Genomic DNA, 21,107 nt, shown 5'->3' with positions numbered 1-21,107 from the left:
CGGCTGGCTCAGTCACAGATTCGAATCAAGGGAAATAATGAAACCAGAAGTGCCTTGGGGACCCCCTACCAGCCATCTGGGAGGGGTGCCCCCTCATCTTTGGGGCCTGCAACCACAAATTTGGGAATAAAGACAACAGATTGGGCCAATCCTGTGACTGAATGGCCCATTTCCTACTTAATCTGGCATTTGCAAAACTGGTTTTGATCACCTTTTAAAGCTTATTTTTTCTGTTTAGATGTCTTGGGTAAATATTTCCCAAAGCATTTACTCTGGTGACGGACTTACAGTCAGTGGGCCTCTAGTGGGTTTAAACAGATCATCCTTAGATGTCGCTTAGGAAACTTGAGGAAGGAGGGTTGGGGACAGGGGGCCTGGGTACTGCCCTCCCTTCTGCTGACGCAGCTCAGGGAGGAGCCGACTGCCTGGCTGGGGGCTGTCCGCTGGGGGTGGGCAGGTGGAGGCGCACTGAGGCACTGCACCCAGAGGGCCCGTGCTGTGCTGGGGACGGTCTCCAGCGCCGAGCCGAGTCCACCCCATCCCGAGCTGAAGGTGTCTCTCTCTTTCTCCAGGCCTACACGATCCAGGGACAGTACGCCATCCCCCACCCGGATGTGAGTTTTTACTTCGTCTTCCTTCCTCCCTTCTCTTCTTATTGTCTACCTACCTGCATGCTGCTGTTAACTGCTACTAATATTAATATTACACAATAATATTAATCCGTTTCTCAGTGTTCCTGACCTGTGTTGTCTCCATATGACCTTGAATAACCTTTTAACCCTTAGCACTAATTCTGCTTGTGTTGAGGACTTGGCCTGTTGTCAAATTGTTTCGACTGACTGCTGCAGTCCAGGGCTTCCCTCCTGCGCAGGGCCCCACAGGAGCCAGGCTCGAGTGCCAGGCTGCAAACTCACACCGGTGGCTGGGGTGGGCACCGTGCGTGTGTGCACCTGAGGAGTTAGGCGACATTATCAAGACGGGTCTCCCGAGGTACTTTGGAGAGGGCATTCCCGTGCCTGCTAAGGCTGAATGCCCCTCAGAGCCCAGATGGAAGCATAGATGCTCACTCATGGACAGAGTTTAAGTGCCGAAAGCCATGGGGGCCTCGTCGTCCTTCCAGAGTTAGTAGGATGCCAGGTATGGGCACGGGAGCCCTGGGCTCCTACCTGGGCCACTCGAGCTGGGCATGTTATGGACTTCATGACAGAGGTCTGTTTGGACATCTGGTCATGGACGGTCTGAATGGACAACTGAGATTGGAGGATGATTTTATCCTGAAGGACTCGTTGGGAGGAAGAGCCTCGTCTGCTTCTTGAGCCGCACCCAGCAGCTTCTTGCAAAGAGAGCTGGGTGCAGAGGAGGTAACCACTGGTGCTAGGGAGGGCCACAAGATACAGGGGACAGCTGTGAGCAGAGGAGTACTCACCAGCACCCTCAGACATGCCGTTCAGCAGGGTGGCCAGCGCGTACTGGGAGAGCAGGAGTGAGGAAGCCAGAGGAGAGGAGAGTGAAAAGGGCGGCGTGTGGGGAGCTGCTGCGTGCTGTGCGGCTCCCCTTTTTTTGAGACAATCAAGACCCATTCATCTGGACAAGATTGGAAGGCGGGGCAAAGGAGGGCTTTTAAGAATTAACTAATACTAAATAAGTACTTGAAACATAGATTCATTTAACTATTGTTGCAGGTAAATTTCTACTAAGTAGAAAATAAATGCCATTGTCTTGCTTTTTAGTAAAGCAGCAAATGAGAGACAGATGAGAAGAGTCCGTCCCAGGCGCAGTCACTCCAGAGGCACATCTAGTGGCTCCTGGCTTTAGACTGTTTTGGGTACCGTTCCGGCTGTGAATTGGCCGTGTCTTGCTCTCGGGCCATCCACCGTGGACATGCAGGAGGCCGAGGCTGCGGGCCACCCTGCACCCACATGTGCATTCCTCCCGAGCAGGATGTGCTCTGGGGCCTCCGTCCTGCACTCGCTGGCAGTGCCGCATAAGCAGGGCGCGTGCGCACCCCTGCAGGAGCAGGGTGGCCACTGGGTGCTAGGTTGGGGCCCCTGATAGAGCGTTCTGAGGGCAGAAGGAGGCAGCTCCGGCCAGTCCACAGGGTGCGGGATCTTCCTGGAGTCAGCGGTGGACATCCTATATGCCTGGAGATGCACGTGTGCAATTACAGATCCGAAAGCCTGAGATCAGAGGACGCCAGGGCCTGCAGCCTGAGAGCCTTGACTGCTAGATGAAGGCTTGTCTGCTCCTGCCCAGGCAGAGCTTTTAAGTCAGACCTTCAGACCTGCAGGAACTCTTGGGCTCCTTGTGGGTTTCCTGTGACCGAGGAGCCCCAAGCTCTCGTCCTGATACTGGCGTTGACAGAGGTGCTTGGCCTGAGGTCCACAAAGGTGTGGCACACACCCATGTAAGCACGAGAGCTCTTGATGCATTGGCTGACTTTCCTAGTTATTGGTTGTTGTGTTCTTTCCCCATAGGCTTTTCTGAGTGTCTCTTTAATGATTGTTTACAGCTTATTTATTTCAGCCTAGTTTAAACTAATGTATAACTGTCTAGAATTGCCTGTTGTGTGTGGTGAGACTTGAAATTCTTGGTGCTATGGTTTAAATGTGCATGTCCCTCCCAAGTTCACATGTGGAGACCTAACGTCCTCCAAGGGAATGGCATTAGAGGGCAGGCCTCTGTGAAATCCCCAGGCCTGAGGCTCTTCCTTGTGACTGCAGTGAGTCTTCTTAGGAAGAGGCTGCAGGAGCTGCCTCCCCTGCAGCTCTCCCCCAGCCAGACACGCAGAAAGGGACCTACGGGCACGTTGGCCTTGGCCTTTTGGGCTTTATGACTGTGAGCAGTAAATCCATGCTGTTTACAGATTTTGCAATCTAAGGTGTTTTGTTAGAGCAGAAGGAGTGATCTAACACTTTGTTATTTATCAAGAAATGGCTTTCTGTGAAAGTCATTTTTATAGCAAAATCATGTTACTTGTGAGCAAAGAGTACAGCTTTCAAAAGTACCTTTCTCTCGGATACACAGAATTGAAGCCTTACTCCAGCACTCAGGCAATCCACACTAAAACAAAAATGATCGTTTAGTAACAGAAGTGACGATAGCCCAAGATGGAACTTTCTTTTTCTTTTTCTTTTTTTCTTTTTTGCAGAACTAGGGATTGAACCCAGGGGTATCTGGGTGTAGCTACCTCTGAGCTACACCCTCAGCCCTATTTTTTATTCTCTATTTTGAAGCAGAGTCTCACTAAGCTGCAGAGAACCTCACAAAGTAGCTGAGTCTGGCTGTGAACCTGTGATCCTCGTGTCTCAGTCTCCCAATTACTAGGATTACAAATGTGCGCCACCACTCCTGGCTGATGCAATTTTTTAAAATTTATTTTCATGCCGGGCGTGGTGGCGCACGCTTGTAATCCCCGCGCTCGGGAGGCGGAGACAGGAGGATCGCGCAGGTTCGAAGCCAGCCGCGTGCGCTGGCTCAGGAGACCCGGTTTCCAAATAAAAATGTAGAAATAGGTCTGGGAGTGTAGCCCGGAGGTAGAAGGGCTTCCAGGAACCCCAGTACCACCAAAAAATAAATAAATAAATTTCTTTTCATTACTAGGGATTAAACCCAGGGGCAGTCTACCCTGGGTTTGAGGGTAGACTGAGCTACACCTCCATCCCTACTTTATTTTTTATTTTGAAACAGAGTCTCACTGGGTTGCTGAAGCTGACCTCAAACCTGTGATCCTCCTGTCTCAGCCATGTACTCAGGCATGTGCTACTTCACCCACCCCAAGATATGATTTTTATCTGAATTTAGTATTTAGTAGGAATTTTTAAAGCTTTGATTTCTCAGAATGCAAATATAATTACAGGAAATATTGTTTTATTTTAGTGTAATTGAATAGAAAGTTTATTTCTACCAAAGTGACTGGCATAGACTACACCTTTAACAGCTTGATTCCTTACCTGGTTATCAAACCCATAAATCAGACACACAGACTACCAGAAGATTCACTCCTTAGATCTACGCATCTCTATAGCTCTAGCTAGAACACGCTCATTTCCCGTACCTGATTTTAAGCAGTGCTTCCAGTTGGCTCTTAAGCATTGTCCTCACTTCCCAACCATCTTGGTTTCCTCTGGTTCTCTGCACCCCACCCACATTGCTTACTCAAATGCCTGGGAGCTCCTTGAGCCCCAAGGCTCGGGCCTTGTGAGGAGGTGTGGCGTGCTGCTGAATAGCAGGAAGGACTCGGCCATGCCAGTCACTGCCCGACCAAGGTCCCCGCAATGGCCAATCGGCAGCCTTGGGAACTGTTTCTGCACCTTCCTGTCCTGCTAGGGTCAGGCCAGGTGCGGTTTCAGAAACAGGAAAGAGAAACAGCACCGCATACTGGTACACAGAACAGGGATGGAGGGTGCGCTGGGCCTAGACAGACTTGCAGAGGATGGGATGGGATGGGCTGCTCGGCGCCCTCTCATCCTGTGTGTCTGTTGCATGTAGCAGTCCAGTTACACCAGGAAGAAATTGCCTTCTTCTGAAAGAAATTCCACATGCTCTCAACATACAGTGGGGCCACATCCCGGTAAACCCACCCTAAGTAGAGAAGGCATGTGAGGTATCTAGCCTACTGAACACCCGGCTTAGTAGCACAGCGCACTGTCGAGTGTCAGCTGTCTACCTTCATGATCATGGGGCTCACGGGGACCTGTGACTTGCTACTGCTGCCAGAATTACAGTAGAGTGTTAACTGCTATCACTAGCCTGGGAAAAGACGCAAATTTGAAGTGCAGTTTCTGTTAAATGCATATTGCTTTAGCCTCTCATACGTTGAAGTATTGTAAGTCAGAAACCGTCCGTAGCTGACTCAAAAACACCCTCATGTGTATGAGTCTTGACCTCAGGTCTTCACAGTTTCTAAGTCCCTCCCTTACTTTACCAACCCCACCCCTGAAGCAGGCAGAAATGAAAGAAGGCGCGTGAGTACCGACAGGACCTGCCACCTGTGCTCTCGCCTTTACAGCCAGTGGCCTGCACCTCCGGACCCGCAGCTCCACACGGAGGAAGCAGCTCTGAGTTCCCTAGAGCTGCAGGCTGGTGAGCAGGAGCGGCACAGCGGCCAAATGCCTCAGGAAGGAAACAGGCGCCGGGATGTGCTAGGAATTCTCATGTTATTTAGTACGCGGTGAGGAAGTGGTGGGGCAGGTGTCTGAGTGAAGGGCGCTGTGGGCGGGCGCGCAGCCAGACCTGCGGAGAACATGCCTTTGTCCGGGTATCTGCCACGGCGCCTCAGGTGGAGCAGTCACCCCATGCACTGCAGAGTCTGCTCAGGCTCGCCCTCTAGAACCCAGTGGAGAGATGATGAGGGGTTTTCCCCTCACAGAATAAAAGAGGAAAGCACTGGAGAGACTCCCCTGGCCCTACCTGCTGCCAGGCAGAGCCTCCCAGACCAGGAGGCCCAGACTAGCCTTGAGTCCACTGTGCTTGGAGTCCGACCTTACCTCCCCACAGCGCCCTCTTCAGCTGAGATGCTCAGTGGCATGGCTCTGGAGCCCTGTTCCTCCACCTGCCCCTTCTCCAGAGCAGAGGCTGAATGTTCACAAGCCCTTGCGTGACTCTGAGGAACACCCATAAAGATGATGGAGAGGGAGGATGCATCCAGGAGGAGCCCAGGAAATAACAGGAAGGAGGGAAAACTAAGCTACTGGTACCTGCAGCCTGGCCATACCTCCTGGCTGGACTCAACTACTCACCCGCATAAGAAATAAGCAAATGATATTAAAAAGAAAAAGTTTAATCAAACTGGGGGAAAGCAATTGGGTAGAAGTGATTACAACTTATAGGGGAAAAAGCCAAGTCATGTACATATGTAGATTTAGCTCAGCTATGTTTAACCAGAGACTCAGCTGTAGTTTTCCTGGTGCCGCACAAGCTGGGAACAGTTTTTCTTCTCAGCAGCCCTCCATTTCAATGTTCCCAGAGAATTTTCTGAAATTAGTAGAGAAGCCAATCTTCACATTAAGGAATCCCAACAAATCCCAAACAAGGTAAACAAAAAGAATTTCTAGAAGCCATTAAAAATGAAAACTAAGGCCAAAGTCAAATCTTAGAAATAAACAGCAACAAGAAGAATATTACAGAGGACAACAGCAAGAAATCTGGTTGGCTTTTCACCGGCAATGATGGTAGCCAAGGATGGCGTAACAGAAGGACAATTATTCTATCTCCAGAGGATCTGCCGAGGAGTTAAATATCACCATTTGCAGGCAAGCAGCTAGGCCCACAGGAAATGACCCTTAGGGAAGAAAGGAAGTTATCCCAGAGGAAGGGAGACTTGCCAGAAGGAATGCCAGGCAAGGAAATATTAGGCATTTGGGGAAAAAAGCACCAACAGTCTGTAAAATTGTTATCAATACCGGGCGCGGTGGTGCACACTTACCATTCCCAGTAGTAGGGAGGCCGAGATAGGTTCAAGATCAGCAGGTGATAACTTAGCAAGAGCCCACCTTTAAATGAAGTATAATAACAGCTGGTGGTAGAGCACAAACAATACTAACATATGCGCTTAGGATGTGGGTGGGGCATTGACACATTGGGTAGGTCATTGTATCATTGCACTGTAGGGAAAGATATGGGATTTAAACCTTCAGTACACTTGTTAAGATTTCAAAATGAGCGCAAACAGAAAGGGAATCAGTTCTGTAACCTCTGTAGCAATACAGAGGAGAAAATGAGTGAAGGGGAAAAAACAATCCAAAAGAAAAGGAGTGGGAAAAACTCTAGAAAACAGGACTAGAAAGTGCAGAGTAAGATGCAGTGATCTAAATGCCTGAGTAGCTGTGCTCAAAGGAAAAGAATTACATTTTCCAGTCAAGAAACAAAGGCTTTCAGACTATTTTTAATGCTAAACAAATAGACAAGCATACTGCAAGAACAGAATTTTTTTTCTTTCAAGAGTTACATCTAAAACATAGGGACCTAAAAAATTGAAAGAATGAAATAGACATTTTAGGCAAATACTGACCAAAAGAAACCTGGTAGAGAATTTGATAGATCTCTTAGTGGGAACTTAACATACTTCCCTCTCAGTCAGGGATAGGTCATGTGGACAGGTATAAGGAAATTACCACAGAACAGTGAGTGGCCCTGGTGTACTTGACATGCGTTGAATGCCACGCCCAGCACAGCTGTAGAATTCATGGGAACCCTGGGTCACACACCAAGCCAGAGAGCAAGTCATCATTGTCTTTCCAAAATTGAAATCATATAGGCTGTATTCTCTTACCATAAAGCAATTAGTATGAAATCATACTAATGGCTTAAAAAAACACTTGCCTTATTGAAAGTAAAAGATAACCAAAAGATCAAAGTAAATAGGGCCGTATTAATGGATTGAAACACTAAGTACTGTAAAGATGTCAGTTTTTTTCCAGATTGACATAAAAATGCAATATAATTTCAATCAAAATCCCCAAAATGGTTTTCACGGAACTTAACGTAGTGTTTTAAAATTTATATAGACGATGGGGTATAGCTCAGTGTTGAGCACTTTTAGAATCCGCTTGTCTCTAGACACCACTGAGTGGACCGTAGCTGAAACAGAATAAGCATCTGGAACACACAGGAGTCCCAGTGAGTAGGCAGCAATAAATCCTTAAGAACACTGGGCAAAACTGTGCACAGCACTTCCCAGGACAGGAAATGGAATTGCGCATCCAAACACCGTGTGGCCTGTCCCCGGCCTGAGTGACAATGCATGGTGTCTGCATTTAGTGATGACCCGCTGGCGTGTGTGCTTAACAAGCGCGTACGGATTTAGTATTTGCCTGTGTTTTCTATTTGGATACAGCGTTAAGTGGGGATAGCTATAGGAGACTGCTGTTAAGTGATACCACCTACCTCTTCCTCCTCCTCCTTCCCTCCTCCTGCTGCCTTCCTCCCATCCCTCGCTCCTGCCTTTATCCTTCCCAATCATTTGGAGGCACTGGAGCCAAAGTAAGTTTGTTTTTACTGCCAGAGTTATCTTAAGTGAAAGTTCCCTCAGCACTTATTCCTGCCTCCTCCTTTGAAAACTGGAAACCGAGTCCCAAGGGTGATGGTTGATCAAAGCAGAGCCAAGCCTAGATAAAAAAGATGCTGCTGTCCTCACCCAGCACCACCAGCCACCCCACACTCAAGCAAGTGCCGGCCCAGTCCCTCCCTGGAGGCTTTTATTTGCTAATGATGTCATCTCTTCATAACAGCAGGAAGTATATTAAGACAGGAGGGGCTATAGGATTGAACTTCAGAATGTCAGAGTGAACCCAACCACATGGAATGCTTGGTTTGCCTGTGTGTGCCAGCTGGGGGCCTCTGGAGACCCCCGTGGAGATTCGGCCTCGCCTGTGCTCAGCAGGAAGGATGCCTGGGCAGCAGGAGGTCTGCAGAGATTGCAGGCAGCCACATGGACCTGTGCACAGCACCCCAGGCTGCCCTTCATCTATCAGCCCCTGTACAGAGCAGAGGACCGAGGCCTGCAGGCCCACAAGTCCCCACCTTCACACGAGCAGTCCACATCAGACTGATTCGGGCTAGCCTGGTGTACCCACATCCTATTTCCCTGCCATCCTGATTGACAACACACAGCCTTGCAGTTTCTGGAGCACAGGGGCAGACGGAGGGGGCGTGGGCCTGGTGGGGAGCACCTGGGCGCAGCTGTCCAGATTCTTCAGACGCATGTCACCACCCTGGCACCCCCCAAGGCTTTCCGTAGCCCCCAGTCATCTCTGTGGCACACGTCATGTGCAGACTGCACAGCCCTCATGCAGGTGCCCAAGAGCCCCTGGGGCCTCAGCGTCTGGGAGAGGCTCAGTGCTGCCTCTGTAACTTGCTTGGGTCCTGGTGATGGCGTCTCGTGGTCATGCTCTCCTGGCCCTTTGTCAGGCATTTCTACTCAGGCAGCTTCATGCGCCCATCAGGGTCAAACATCGGGCAGATGCTGGCCAGGCAGAGAGCAGCATCGTTCTACCTGGGGCTGGCAGCTGGCACTGTGACATGCCAGGCTCAGGTGGCCCTGCTTGCTCTTCAGACCCTATAAGCAAATACTGCCTCTCCAGGGGACTCTGAGAGCTGAAGCTGACCCAGCTCACCATACCCCTTTATCTGAGCTGCTTTGGACATCCTGGTTGAGTCTAGGATGTGGCTCGATCACCCCAAGTAGGCCCAGCCCCAATGCCAAGGCCCAGCAAACAGCCAGGATGCTGCAGGGGCCTGGCAGAGGGGCGGCTGCCTTCAATACATGCCCAGTGTAAGTAAGCACTCACCATCTTTCTGGGGAAGAGAGGGAGCGATCTGATGGGGCAAGTGTCCCTCAGGAGCCAGCCAGTGAAACAGACAACTTGTAGGCATTCCCTGCCGCCACAAAGAATCCCAGTCTCAAGGCACATCCATCTGTGAGTTCTGTCTCAAGGGTGTGACCCAAGGTCACAGGCCCAGCTTCCTCATGTCAAGACTCCCATGTGGAAGCAGGAAGAGGGTGAGCTGGCTGGCTAGCACCCCAGAAGCCCCACTGCTGCAGTCCTACCCAGCCCTCACCTTCTGGAAGATGCCCCTGAGCCATCTCCCTGTGGAGCTAGGGACTGGGAAGGGGCATTCACCCAGCTCTGGGCTAAACCCTGGTGAGGTACCCTGCACACACGAAGAGCTCCAGGAGGAAGACGGGCCAGGTCACCCTAGTTCTGTTCATGGAGCAGACTGCTCAGCAGCTGTGCCCCATCACTTGGGGGTAGCAGCTCTGCACCCCGAGTGTCCCTGCCCATTAGCTGCTGCGGGTGGCTGTGGCCATCTCTCAGTCGCTGGACAGCCATTTGTCCTAGGGACAGCAAGAGTCCAGGCCCAGCTCAGAGCCCAAGTCGGTGGCAAGCACCCTCATTGGGACACCACATTGGGCTTTCTAATGGGGACGAGTTGGAGTGGCCCATGGTGCTCTGCTTGGCTGCCCATCCTGGACACCTGCACCTGCAGCGGGCCCTCAGGAAAGCCAGGCCTGAGGAAGCCCAGCACACTCTGGCCTGGAGCCCCAGACTCTCCAGAGGGAGGGAGGATTCTGAGGCCATGTGGCCAGGCACCTTTACCTTCTACTGTTCTTTCTTATTTAAGAAATGGGGCTCAGGTAAAATAACTACAGAAACTGTGGGTCACAGTCCCTTGAGAAGCCGTGTGGCTGTTGGGGACTGAGGAGCAGCCTGGAGCAGTGCTGGGCACAGTTGTAGGCTGCTTCCACACAGCCGCGCCCTCAGGTCCCTCGGACTCTCGCTCACGCCCTGTTACCCACATGGGTCTGGAAGCTGCCTGGAGGTGACCGCAGGCCAGGGATGTGGCCCTAGGGAGGTCCCCCAGGCCACCTCATCTAAGAGGCCTGTAGGGCCGGGATGAGCAGGATCAGGGCAAGGTTTGGAGACAAGCCTCTCTGGACCCCACAGGCACAAGTGAGTCTGGACCTCTAGGAACCCAGCTGTCCCCGCTCTGTGGCCCTCGGCCCTCTCCTAAGCCCCTCGGCCCTGGACCCTGCCAGCCTCCCCTGCGCACTGGTCCAGGCCCCACGGCTGCTCCAGCCGGGCCCATTGGCTTCACCCAGGCCAAGTCCTTGAATCTGATGCGCCTGCCATGTGTCCGCATGGCCCCTCTATCTGTGCAAAGCTGTTACTGCCGTTTTGATTTGGTGTTCTTGTGCTCGATGACAATAACCTTCTTAGCTCTCATGTCCCTCCTGCCCCAGCAGCTGACCAAGCTCCACCAGTTGGCCATGCAGCAAACCCCCTTTCCTCCCCTCGGACAGACCAACCCCGCTTTCCCCGGTACGTACCCAGCTGCCCTTTCTGACCTCCTTCTCTTCTCACCTGGGGACTCTCTCTCTTTCGAAACTGTCTTTATGCAGTACAGCGAGTGAATGCCGCGTGTGCAGCGCTAACGCAGGGGCTGGCACGGCCGGCCGGGCGGGGGGCGGTCTGCCTCCCCCGTTGTGGGCTAGTTTACCTCACCATTGGCCATGCGTGTTCTTGCCTGGGAGGAGAGGTCTGTGCTGTCCACAGCCGTCCTGAGAAGGCCCCCATGGCCGGCCCTCAGGCGTTTCCTCTGCAGGGGCAGCTGCTCCCACAGCAGGCATGGCCTCTGGGGTGGCCCAGCCTAGCGAGGCAGTCGGCAGTGGAGCAGCCCTCCCCCAGAGGCAGCGCCACCCAGCGGCCATGGCCGGTGATAACCCACCGTGCTCATCAGCCTTGCGAGCGCCAGTCATATTTTGAGCTTCCCTAGTTGAAGGGACCTTGCTTATCTCCTTGAGGGCAAAACATTAAACCTGTCTCTTCTTTGCTCTCCAGGAGAAAAGCTGCCTTTACACTCCTCCGAAGAAGCTCAAAATCTGATGGGCCAGTCGTCAGGTAAAGCAGACCACAGTGGGGGGAGGCAGGCCAGGGGGGCCAGGCAGGGCGGCAGGGCAGGGCAGGGTAGGCTGTCCTCGAGGCAGGTCCAGTCTCACGCAGTGCGGGGACAGGCTTGTCCTCTGCGAGCCCTTAGCAGCCTTGTGGCTGGGGCTCCCTGCAGCCCGCTCCTTTTGCGTGGCTGGGTCCCTGCATACACTCATCCCGTGGCCTAGCCATGCGCACCCGCGCCAGGAGGGGCCTCTGGGCTCTCAGCGGTTCTCATGGTGGCACAGCGTATGGGAGCTCGTGGCAAAGAAGTCCCTGTGTGTGTGCTTTAAAGACACGTGCCCTCAGAGAGGTGAGCAGGCCCTTAGTGGGAGGAGTGGTCTGTGCTGCACTCCCTGCACCTCCTCCCAGTCTGCATCAAAGTGTCTGCTCCTGGATGTTGCGGTGGTGCAGAGGCCTGTAGCTTCTGTGCGCAGAAAGAAGTGTCTCTGGGAGTGAAGCTCTTGGAGAAGCTCAGGCTGAGCTGAGCAGGTTCTCTGTCCCTATGAGGGATGCGGTACACCTTGTGTGGACCACAGGTGCACACTGTGGTGGCTGCCTGGGCGTCGCGCAGGGACACCAAGAGCCCCGGAGCCTGCGATGTGCACTCCAGGCCACAGGGGCAATCAGGGTGCAGGAGGAGAGGTGCTGGACCAGCAGGCTCCGAGGCAGGCTGTGCTTGTCCCCGGCTTTGGAGAGTCCGCTGCGTGAGAAGGTGCTCACCTTGGCGCTGTCTAGTCCCGAGGTAAAAGAGCACATGCTTCAGACAGACGGACCCTCCACTACACATTTAACTCTGCACTCTTGTAAAAGGATTCTGCCACTTTGTTCCCTCAGTCAAAACAGGTGTGACCGCTGCTCCAGGCTCATCCTGAGCAGTCCAGGAACCCTTTTCTAGGACTCAGAGGGGACTAAGATGATGTTTTAAGTGGTATTTTAGAGGCCACCATTTATCAAATGTGTATAGGTAGTTAAATAGCCAAATAGTTGTATTGAAAATTCTTTGTTAAAAGAAAGACTATAAAGAACAGAAACCCCAGGTTTAGATACGCAAAAGAAAAGTGACAATTTGACATCAATTGGTTCGTTCACCACCTACCTACCACCTGGACTCTTGAGCTGGACACCTGTGCTCATGGTCACTCCACAAGAGACTGGACCCAAGGCCGGGGAGGGAGAGACATGCCGAGACACTGAGCCTGGAAGGCAAGGTGCTGGGAGGGAGCGGGAGCCCACTGAGCTTGTTTGGGGGTCCCCTCGAGGCCGTGTGGAGATGAGACGGGGCATGGGTAGAAGTGGGAGGGCAGGAGAGGCCCAATCTAGAGCATTCGTAGGTAAAACAGCAGATCTGGGGAGCTGGAAGGGGTAGACCCAGGGTCTGAGCCAGCAGGGACCAGTGCCTGGGGCCTCACGGAGCCTGAGAAGAACAAGCGCAGGGCCCACTTCAGTCTTGCAGGCTTGAGCCGCCTCTTGATGAGGAAATGGGAGCGCTGAGTAGGGAGAGCACGCAGCCCAGAGGAGGGGCCCAGTGGCTTCCCTTTCAGCAGCCTCGGGGCTGTATTGTCAGTTTCTGAGGTGGGAGGGAGTGTGCCCCTGGACTCAGAGCTGTCTGTGATCTGGTGGTACAGGCTGAGACTTGCAAAGGTAAAATCCAGGTTTTGGTAATAGATTAGGCCTGTCCTCCTCATTCTTCAATGTAAAAGGAAATCTATACAGAAATGCAGTCTTTCATTGGGTCTAGCAATTCAGCTTTGACTCAGCAAAACCACTGGGTCTCCTTGCTCCAAACAAGAACCACACAGTGGCCAGAGCTGTCCCAGCCAGTGGGACAGTGGCCGTTGGTCATTAGTTTGCACTCTGCCATCATGGCTGTCTACGGCAGGGCTGCCTGGGTCTCGGTAGAACAGGCTGGGGTCTGAACCAATGAGGTCTCTAGTAGCCGAGGGTGAATGGACACAGTGTTAGCCTGGCCCGTGCCCAGGTATGCCCCAGAGTCCTGAGACCTGGAGACACCTGCCCTTACCCAGGGCTCGCAGGTGTCTATGTGAGGTGTCCCAAGCAGTCAGGAAAACAGAATGGGAATGAGGCCATGACACCCAGACAAAAGGGGAATGTCGCTGTGCTTAGGCCTCATTTTCCTTTTGAGAGACACTGGGACTTGAAGCTGGGTGTCAGGCCCCTGGTGTGCCCAGGACCCTGGGCAGTGTTGCCTTCGCCCCGGCCAGCTCTGGCTCCGCCTTGCCTAGCCCAGGGAGTGTGACCAGAAGCTTCCCAGCAGCTAACCGTGTCCCCTTGGTGTGCCCAGGTCTGGACGCCAGTCCTCCGGCCAGTACTCACGAGCTCACCATTCCCAATGATGTGAGTATGCCCCTCCATCCTCCCGTCCCTGCATGAAAGGACAGGCAGGCATGCCCTAGGGCTCACGGCCCCGCCACAGTCACTGCTCCTCCCTCCTTTTTAAGCTGGTCTAATGCCCATGAAGGTGTGCAGCTTCCATATGCCTAAGAAATCAAGGACAGGAGCAGGGACTTCAGGACCAAGCAAAGGTGGATGCAGTGGGGCGGGGACGGGTCTTGCCCTGAGAGCCCTGCCTGGCTCAGGCTGACCCTGAGGAGCCCTGGGTGGCCCAGGTGCATTCTGCACAGTGCCCACAAGCCTAGCCCTCACGGCCTGGGATTCTGAGTTGGCTTCTGCCCACATGAAGTGGTTTGGATACCACAGGTGTGTCTGGATCCAGGTCACCTGCGGCCATGGTCTTATGAGCACCCTTAGCCCCCCCCCAGGCTGAGTGGGAGTGTGGGGAGGAGGGAGGACCATTCTCTGAATCCATGGGCTAGCCTGTAACCAGGAGAATAGGGAGGTAACCCCATGCTTGGTGGCAGCTACCAGAGTAGCAGGAGTGTCCAAAGACGCCCACGGCTGAGCTGCTGCACAGGCAGCCACACCTCTGCCAGCCTCCTCCTGGTCCTGCCGGGCTGGCAGAGGCCCCAGCCCATATCGGGCTATTGGAGGAGCTCACTCCCAGGAGCCTTTAGTCCAGGCTTCAGCTCCCAGCAGCGTCTCCGAGGCCTGTCGAGGCCGCCGCAGCACAGCATCTCCCTGGACACGGGTTGCCCCCACCGGCCCTGCGGTCCTAGAGGAAGGGGCCTTTGGCTTCACACACCACCCTCATCTCGCTGCAGTTCTTGCTTGAGTGTGGCTCCAGTGACCTCTGGGTGGTGTCTGCAGCACACGCCCGCCAGGAGGCCTGTTCCTGGGGCCTCTGACCCCTGGCGGCCTCACCAGCACTGGCGAGGTGCTCCCATCCACACACTCTTAAAACTGAAGTGAGCTCTTGGTGAGCTGGTGTGCCTGTCCTCTGTGGCCAGCTTAGGACCAAACAGGGTGGGCTTTCCCCAGCCTGTCCTGCCCTCCGCCTTTGGGTCTTCCCAGGGAGGGGAAGCCTGCTCTTCAGAAGGCTGGAAGCTCCCTTCCACCCGCACCTCTAGAGCACATGCTTTCATCCTGCCTGGAAGGGACCTGCAGAGACTTTCCTCTCACCCCGATCTCTGGATGCTCTGGGCTGCAGGCACCAGCACAGTCCACAGAGCCAAGGTTCCACAGCCGGCAGCCACCTGCCACCTTTCTGGAGACAAGGGAGGAAGTACAGCGCATGTTGGTTCTGACGTTTGCTGCTCGAGACCATCTGGTCACAGGTGGACAGTGCTGACGTCTATAGGTCGCGTCAGCCCCTCTGCAGAGAATGCTCGAGGGAAGGATCCTGCATCACAGGTCCACAGCAGGGCCTCAGGGACACAGACCAGGCCACGTCACCACGGGCTTCACCACCCACTTCAGAGATCGCTCTGACACCCGGGACCCCATGCTCTGTGTGTGTGTCAAGGACCCACCTGCGGAGACTCGGGCACCTTCCCCAGTCCTAAGCCGCCTGGCCTGCTGCTGGGCAAAGGAAGCAAGAGGTCCCATGGCATGCTCCCAAGGTGGGGCCAGGCAGGAAGCTGTCCAGGGCTCTGTGGGGTAAGGTGATGCCCGCTTATGAGGGGCCACACCACCTGAGAATACATCCATGGCTGCTCTTTAGGCTGGCATGGGAGGAACGCAGGTGAGAGTAGGCTGAGCTCAGCCCCGTGTCTGCACTCACAGGTCCAGGCCAGCTGGTGGGAAGGCAGCCTGGGCTGCAGAGTGGAGTGGGCCTCCCCACCACACACAGGGTGCCAACCCAGGGCAGGGCTGGCGAGGGGCTGCCGCCTCTCGCTCCCTCTAACTGCGGGGTGGGAGCAGGGCATGTTCCCATGGCCCGTCAACTTCCCTTTGGCACTCTGAAAGGGAGCTAGGTTCAGAGCACAGGCAGGCAGAGCAGCTGGAGCCTTGGAGAGGCAAGCCCAGGAGGGAGGGTGCTGCCCTCTGCAATACCCTGCCACGTGGAGGAGAGAGTACAAAGCAAGAAGTGTGGGGGCTGGTGCCAGGGCAGCGCTGGTGCCCTCCAGCAGCCTGAGGGGATGTCGAGGCTTTGGAACAGATTGGCCATGCAGAGCACCTCTCAGCCCAGCCCCGCCTGTCATCTGACTCCAAGCTTCCATGTCCCTCTCACCCACCACAGCCCTGACCCTGAGCCAGCGCCTGTGCTGACAGGTACAGCTGGAGCCTCAGGACTGTGGCCGCCTGCCCACGCAGCCTGGGATCCAGCCACCTGTCTGCCCCCTCCTTCGAGCATCCTCACTCCACCCCACTCAGCAGTGCCTGCGTATGGATGTGGGGTTTCTCTCCCACTGCTGTGAATGTCACGTGATGCCAGCATTCTTCTCTGGGTCAGAGTTGACCCTGCCACACAGCAGGGTGGGCTGGGAGGTCTACACAGATGCATCTTCTGCCAGAGAGAAGGCCTCACCCTCTAGGTTGCTGTTCTGTTGCCTGGTGGGGCACTCTTGCTCCTGGGCCACTTCCGAGGTGGCCCCCACTCCTGATGCTGCCTTGGCCTCAGGCCACTGCTCCCCATCTTTAGTTCACAACATGGAAAGGCCCATGCCTGGAATGTCATGGCAGTTGATGAGAAGATGGGTTTTCTGCAGCAATGAACTTCATGCATTCTTGAACAAGCATTCGCCATGCTTCCTCTCGGGCATCTGTTCTCCCCTGAGTGTACAGCCCAGGAGATGCCAACCTGACTGGCACGGCGGCCCTGCTCAGCATCTGTCCTGCCTGTCTCTGGGTTGCTCTTGAGCAAGCCGGGTGAACTTCCTGCAGGAGTCCCAAGCAGAGGCCGTAGGAGACCAGCAGGCAGAGCCCAGGCCTCTCTGAAGAGAGACCAAGGGTCAGACCCTGTGCAGCACAAGCTCCGCGGCGCTGCTTCTGCAAGGAGCACTGAGCTCGAGTGTGGGCGAGACCAAGGCTAGCACTCATGCTCATGGGCAGAACTGTTCTCACCAGCTCTCGCAGGTGCCTTGCAGGGTGCTGCCTTGGGCTCTTCTCTAAGAAATCCCCTCCATCCTTTCTTCTAGCTAATAGGCTGCATAATTGGACGCCAAGGGACCAAAATCAATGAAATTCGACAGATGTCTGGAGCGCAGATCAAAATCGCCAATGCCACGGAAGGGTCGTCAGAACGCCAGATCACCATCACTGGGACCCCGGCCAACATCAGCCTTGCCCAGTACCTCATCAATGCCAGGTGAGTGGCTCCAGGCTGCAGGACCTCGGGGAGCTTGCCAGCCGGGGCCCACAGCCCCACATCTCAGGAGGAAGCCCAGGCCATGCCCCTTCCTGGTCCAGACATGGTGGTGGAGTGTGATGAGAGTGGTCTCCTCATAGGCGTGGGCACTCACTCGCCTGGCTAGTCACCAGTGAGGAGCCAGGGCAGGGCAGAGGGCAGAGGTGGCTCGTGTGGCCCCTCCAGGGAAACCCGGGCCACTTGATCTGGTTAAGCAGACTGGGCCAGAAACACTGCCACAGAATTTTGCCTTTTGACCCTCATTCTTCACCCTCAGAATGCTATAGGATGGGGACAGGATAGAGCTAGCCCCTTTTCCATGTCCTTGTCCAGAGCTGAGCCTGGCAGCCAGTGCCACCCCACCTTGTGGGCTGAGACCACTTTCCTAAATAGGGGGCTCCTGGAGAACCCCGAGCAGTCCTGGTGCCTTCCTGAGGGGCCCCTGCCTGGGCAAGGCATCTCACCCTGACTCCATCTCCCCTCTGACCCCCTCAGGGCCAGGGCCCTTTCCATCCCTGTGGCCCTACTGCCTCAGCGGGGTAGGGGCCAGGCAGGATGTAGTGATGGCTCACCTGGGAGTCTGGGGATGAGGTTCAGGGGAATTTTCAGTGCCTGCCCCTTACCTCCCCAGTGGCATTAGCGAGCCCCCTCTGGAGCTCTGCCATCTGCCAAAGGGCTCTGACCATGTCATAGTTGTTCCCATGACAACTGTGAAGCCCTTCTCAGATAGAGGGGGCAAAGCCAGGATCGCCAGCAGGCATAATAGCCTGGCAGGCCAGGGCTGCTCAGCCTGCCTCCTGCCGTGCTGTGTGCACTCCAGCTCACAGCCGCTGAACGGTGACCCAAGCAGGTCACCATGCAAAATGGTGCTCATCCAGGTTGTGAGGTTGCCAGCACCCAGCCTGCCTCCTCTCTAACCTGTCTTCTAGGAACACCGTGACGTGTGCCCCTTTGTGCTTTTGTTCCAGGCTGACGTCCGAGGTCACCGGGATGGGTGCGCTCTAATCCTACCCAAGATCTTCCACTCCGTGCACCTGACCGCTTGAGCCCACGCCCCGCCGGCTCACACACTCTGTATAGACCGCCTGTCCTTCCTCGCAATATGAATAGAGCATTTTCTTTACTAACGGAGATGACCCCTGTGGTAGACACCAAAGCAGCTCCGTCTCTGCGCGCCCCGGGCTCTGCCGATGCCCCGGCCACCTTGGCCTGCGCCCGGCTCCGTGCATTGGCATGCAGTGCCCGTTACTTTATGCTCAGGCGCTCCGGCCGTGACATCGTAGCACTTTGTTCCTCCGTGTCGTGTGACTACCCTGTTTTAAAGTTTGGTTGATGCTTTGGCAACAGTTCCCATGACCTGCTGTCCCTGTGCCTGGAGACCCTCCCCTCACCTGTCACGTTGACTCAGTTTCCCCTCAGAGCCCTTGCTGTCTCAGCTCACATTTCCACCCCGGGTCATGTGCTGGACTGGGGTTTCTGTCCTGCAGCCTGCAGGAACGCCCAGGGAGGAGGGGTTGGGGTGTTGAGGAGCAGGGTGGGGTGGCAGAGGGTGCTGGGGCCCCAGTTTCACTGGAGTGTCTCGCAAAGGGACACTCCTGGGACCCCAGGCGTCTTCCAGGGTAGCTAGAGAGCACTGACTCTCCAGGAAACCCCTCTGCACCTGTTAAAGTTTAATAAATGCCGTGCACCACCCCCAACCGCCTCTGACTCATCTCTGTCCCCCCACGCCCCTACCCGCCCTTGAAACCGCACTGTGGCCAGCCTGCTGGTCAGAACATCTCCAGGTCCTGCACACATAGATTAATATTTCCCTCTTTTCACTACTTGCAAAAGCTCTTCTCTTGTTACAAGTCCACAACTCCTTAAAATGACAAAAACAAAATTGGCTTTGGGCCCAGGCACCCGAGTGCCATTTCCAGCTGACGAGCCGTGCCTGTCCTGCTGCTGCAGTGGCGTCACAGAAAGCCAGGTCAGTGGCCCTGGCTATACCATGTGAAGCGGGTCCACGTTCCGCCTGCTTGGGGAACTGTCTACACCACCCCTGAGGTGGGGGACATGGCCCCCGGTGCCCTGGCATTGTTTCTTAAGAGAGAGTCTGGAGTCCCTGGCCCAGCAGCTGCCGATAGCCTGGACCACAGCGGCCCAACCCGGGCTCCTGTCTGGGCAGTGCCTCCCAGAAGGAACCCCCTTTGCAAACTTCAGCCAGGCTGACCTTGGGCACTGACCTGAGGGCTCCAGCAGCTGCCTACAGGGTCCCGTCCCCACATGGCAACAGCACTCAGAGAAGCAGCAGGAGGGAGCCCAGCTTTGTGGGCAACTGCTGCCCCTTCCTGCTGCAGCCGTGTCAGAGCATCAGCGTCGTGGGCTCACAGCGTAGTTCCCTGCCCCCGGCCGGCTAGACCTCCTGTGGCCCTGGGTCTGACACGCACTTGGTCAGAGGCGGCTTTATTTGGTAATTATGGGCACTCCAACCTGACTTCTTTGAAGACGTGCGTGAGCAGGGGCTGTCCTGCTAGCCAGGGACGTGGAGGGGCACGGAGGAGGGCAAGGCAGGGGAGCTTCTGGGGGCCTAGCAGTTTGCGGAAGTATTGTCTTGGGTTTCTGGGTATTAGATGTTTCTACTTGTAGGACCAAAGGCAGTTGGGGCATGCTCTGCACATCCCCGGCTAGTTATGAAGCAGCACCCTCAGACGCAATTAAATCTGTTTCTGCATCAGCCTGACCTGACCCGAGGAACCAGGGACACACGTGAGAGCGAGTCAGGCAGGGGGCGCCTTGCTCTGGGCTGCACTGGGTGGGGGGCGCTTGGCAGGAGGCTGGAAGCCTCCTCCCCTGAGGAGCCAGTTCCACTTCCCTACGCTTTGGCTGAATTCGCCTTGACTCGGGGAGGCGTGAGGCGAGACTCCTCCCCTCCTGAGCACGGGTGGAGGGCCCTGCGGCACAGTCCCTGGTGCCCATCCCGTGGCCATCGATGCTCCGCCAGGAGCCGGGACGGGTACTGCTACTCACCCGAGTGGCCTCATGTTCATCTGAGACAGAGCTGAAGGGCTTATTTACCCCACTGCAAAGCCCCTTGCCATAATTAGGTCCGTCCCCAGGTCTGAGCCGAGGTGTGCAACGTCATAAAACAGCATGAGTGACCTGGACAGGGCCAAGCTCCATGCTCAGAGGATCAGGAAGAAGCTTTGTGGGGTTAAAGGATGCATTGCCATGGTAAAACAGAAACGGGCTCACACGCGTCGTGTCTGGGGCTCCTCAGCGCCAAACCTCCTAGGAATTCAGACAGTGTGTGTGTGAGGGGGTTTAACCAATCTTGGAATTCAAAGTTTTTAATATAGCTGCTCATAATGTCCTTGTGGATTTATTTATCCTCTGCCCATAGTTATTTCTCTTTTTTCAGTCTCTCTGAATCATCCCCTTTTTTTGCTTAATATTGTCAAAATCAATAATCTTATTAATCTTTTCAAGGTGTCTCTCACCTCTGGATTTTGCTATTAATAATATTTATTGTTTTGGGTGAATCCATGAATGTGTCATGTTACATTACAGGCAGATGAAGGTTGCAAATTAATTAAGATTTCTGCTCAGCTGACCTTAAAAATCAGGCAACAATCCTGGATTATCCCTCTGGGCTCAGTTTACTCACCAGGAGGAGTGGGGTGACGCAGGAGACCACCCATACCAGCACAGGTGTGCGGGGAGTTTCCTGGGGGCTGCAACAATGGCTGCATTGGAAGAACTGTGCGGCTGCATGGCTGGAGGTAATGGGGTCCCACTCCTGGCTTGACACCCCATCCCTGTCAGCCCCAGCAGAGGGAGCTCAGACTCAGGACTGAAAGGTCTCAGCACTTCAACACTGATTAATGGGAGAGGGCCTTCGACACGAGTGTGTTGAACTTAATTCTCCATTCTTTTATTTTCAATTTTTCTCTTTTTTATGGCTTGTATAATTTTGACAAACCAGTTATCAGACC

The 21,107-nt window shown here is 54.7% G+C and overlaps 1 protein-coding gene across 8 annotated transcripts in view; it reads left to right on the top strand.

Moving 5' to 3' along the window:
• Positions 1 to 18,138, top strand: part of PCBP3 (poly(rC) binding protein 3) — a gene marked incomplete at its 3' end in the record, with an annotated part of 41,479 nt that extends 23,341 nt beyond the window's left edge. For 3 of the 8 annotated variants that reach the window (XM_080695674.1, XM_080695671.1, XM_080695668.1), the window contains 6 exons: positions 573 to 614; positions 10,745 to 10,820; positions 11,340 to 11,399; positions 13,732 to 13,784; positions 16,925 to 17,094; positions 18,102 to 18,138. In XM_080695674.1, the coding sequence (XP_080551800.1) occupies positions 573 to 614; positions 10,745 to 10,820; positions 11,340 to 11,399; positions 13,732 to 13,784; positions 16,925 to 17,094; positions 18,102 to 18,138 (438 nt within the window). Of the gene's footprint in view, positions 1 to 572; positions 615 to 10,741; positions 10,821 to 11,339; positions 11,400 to 13,731; positions 13,785 to 16,924; positions 17,095 to 18,101 lie in introns of all 8 variants that reach the window. The other 5 variants (XM_080695670.1, XM_080695667.1, XM_080695673.1 and 2 more) reach the window with 3 other exon arrangements.
• Positions 18,139 to 21,107: the final 2,969 nt, after the last annotated feature.

Source organism: Muscardinus avellanarius (genome assembly GCF_963383645.1).
Source record: "Muscardinus avellanarius genome assembly, chromosome: 5".
Classification (NCBI taxonomy): Eukaryota; Metazoa; Chordata; class Mammalia; order Rodentia; family Gliridae; genus Muscardinus; species Muscardinus avellanarius.
Note: the sequence above shows the minus strand (reverse complement) of the source record. Positions and strands in the feature narration are given on the sequence as shown.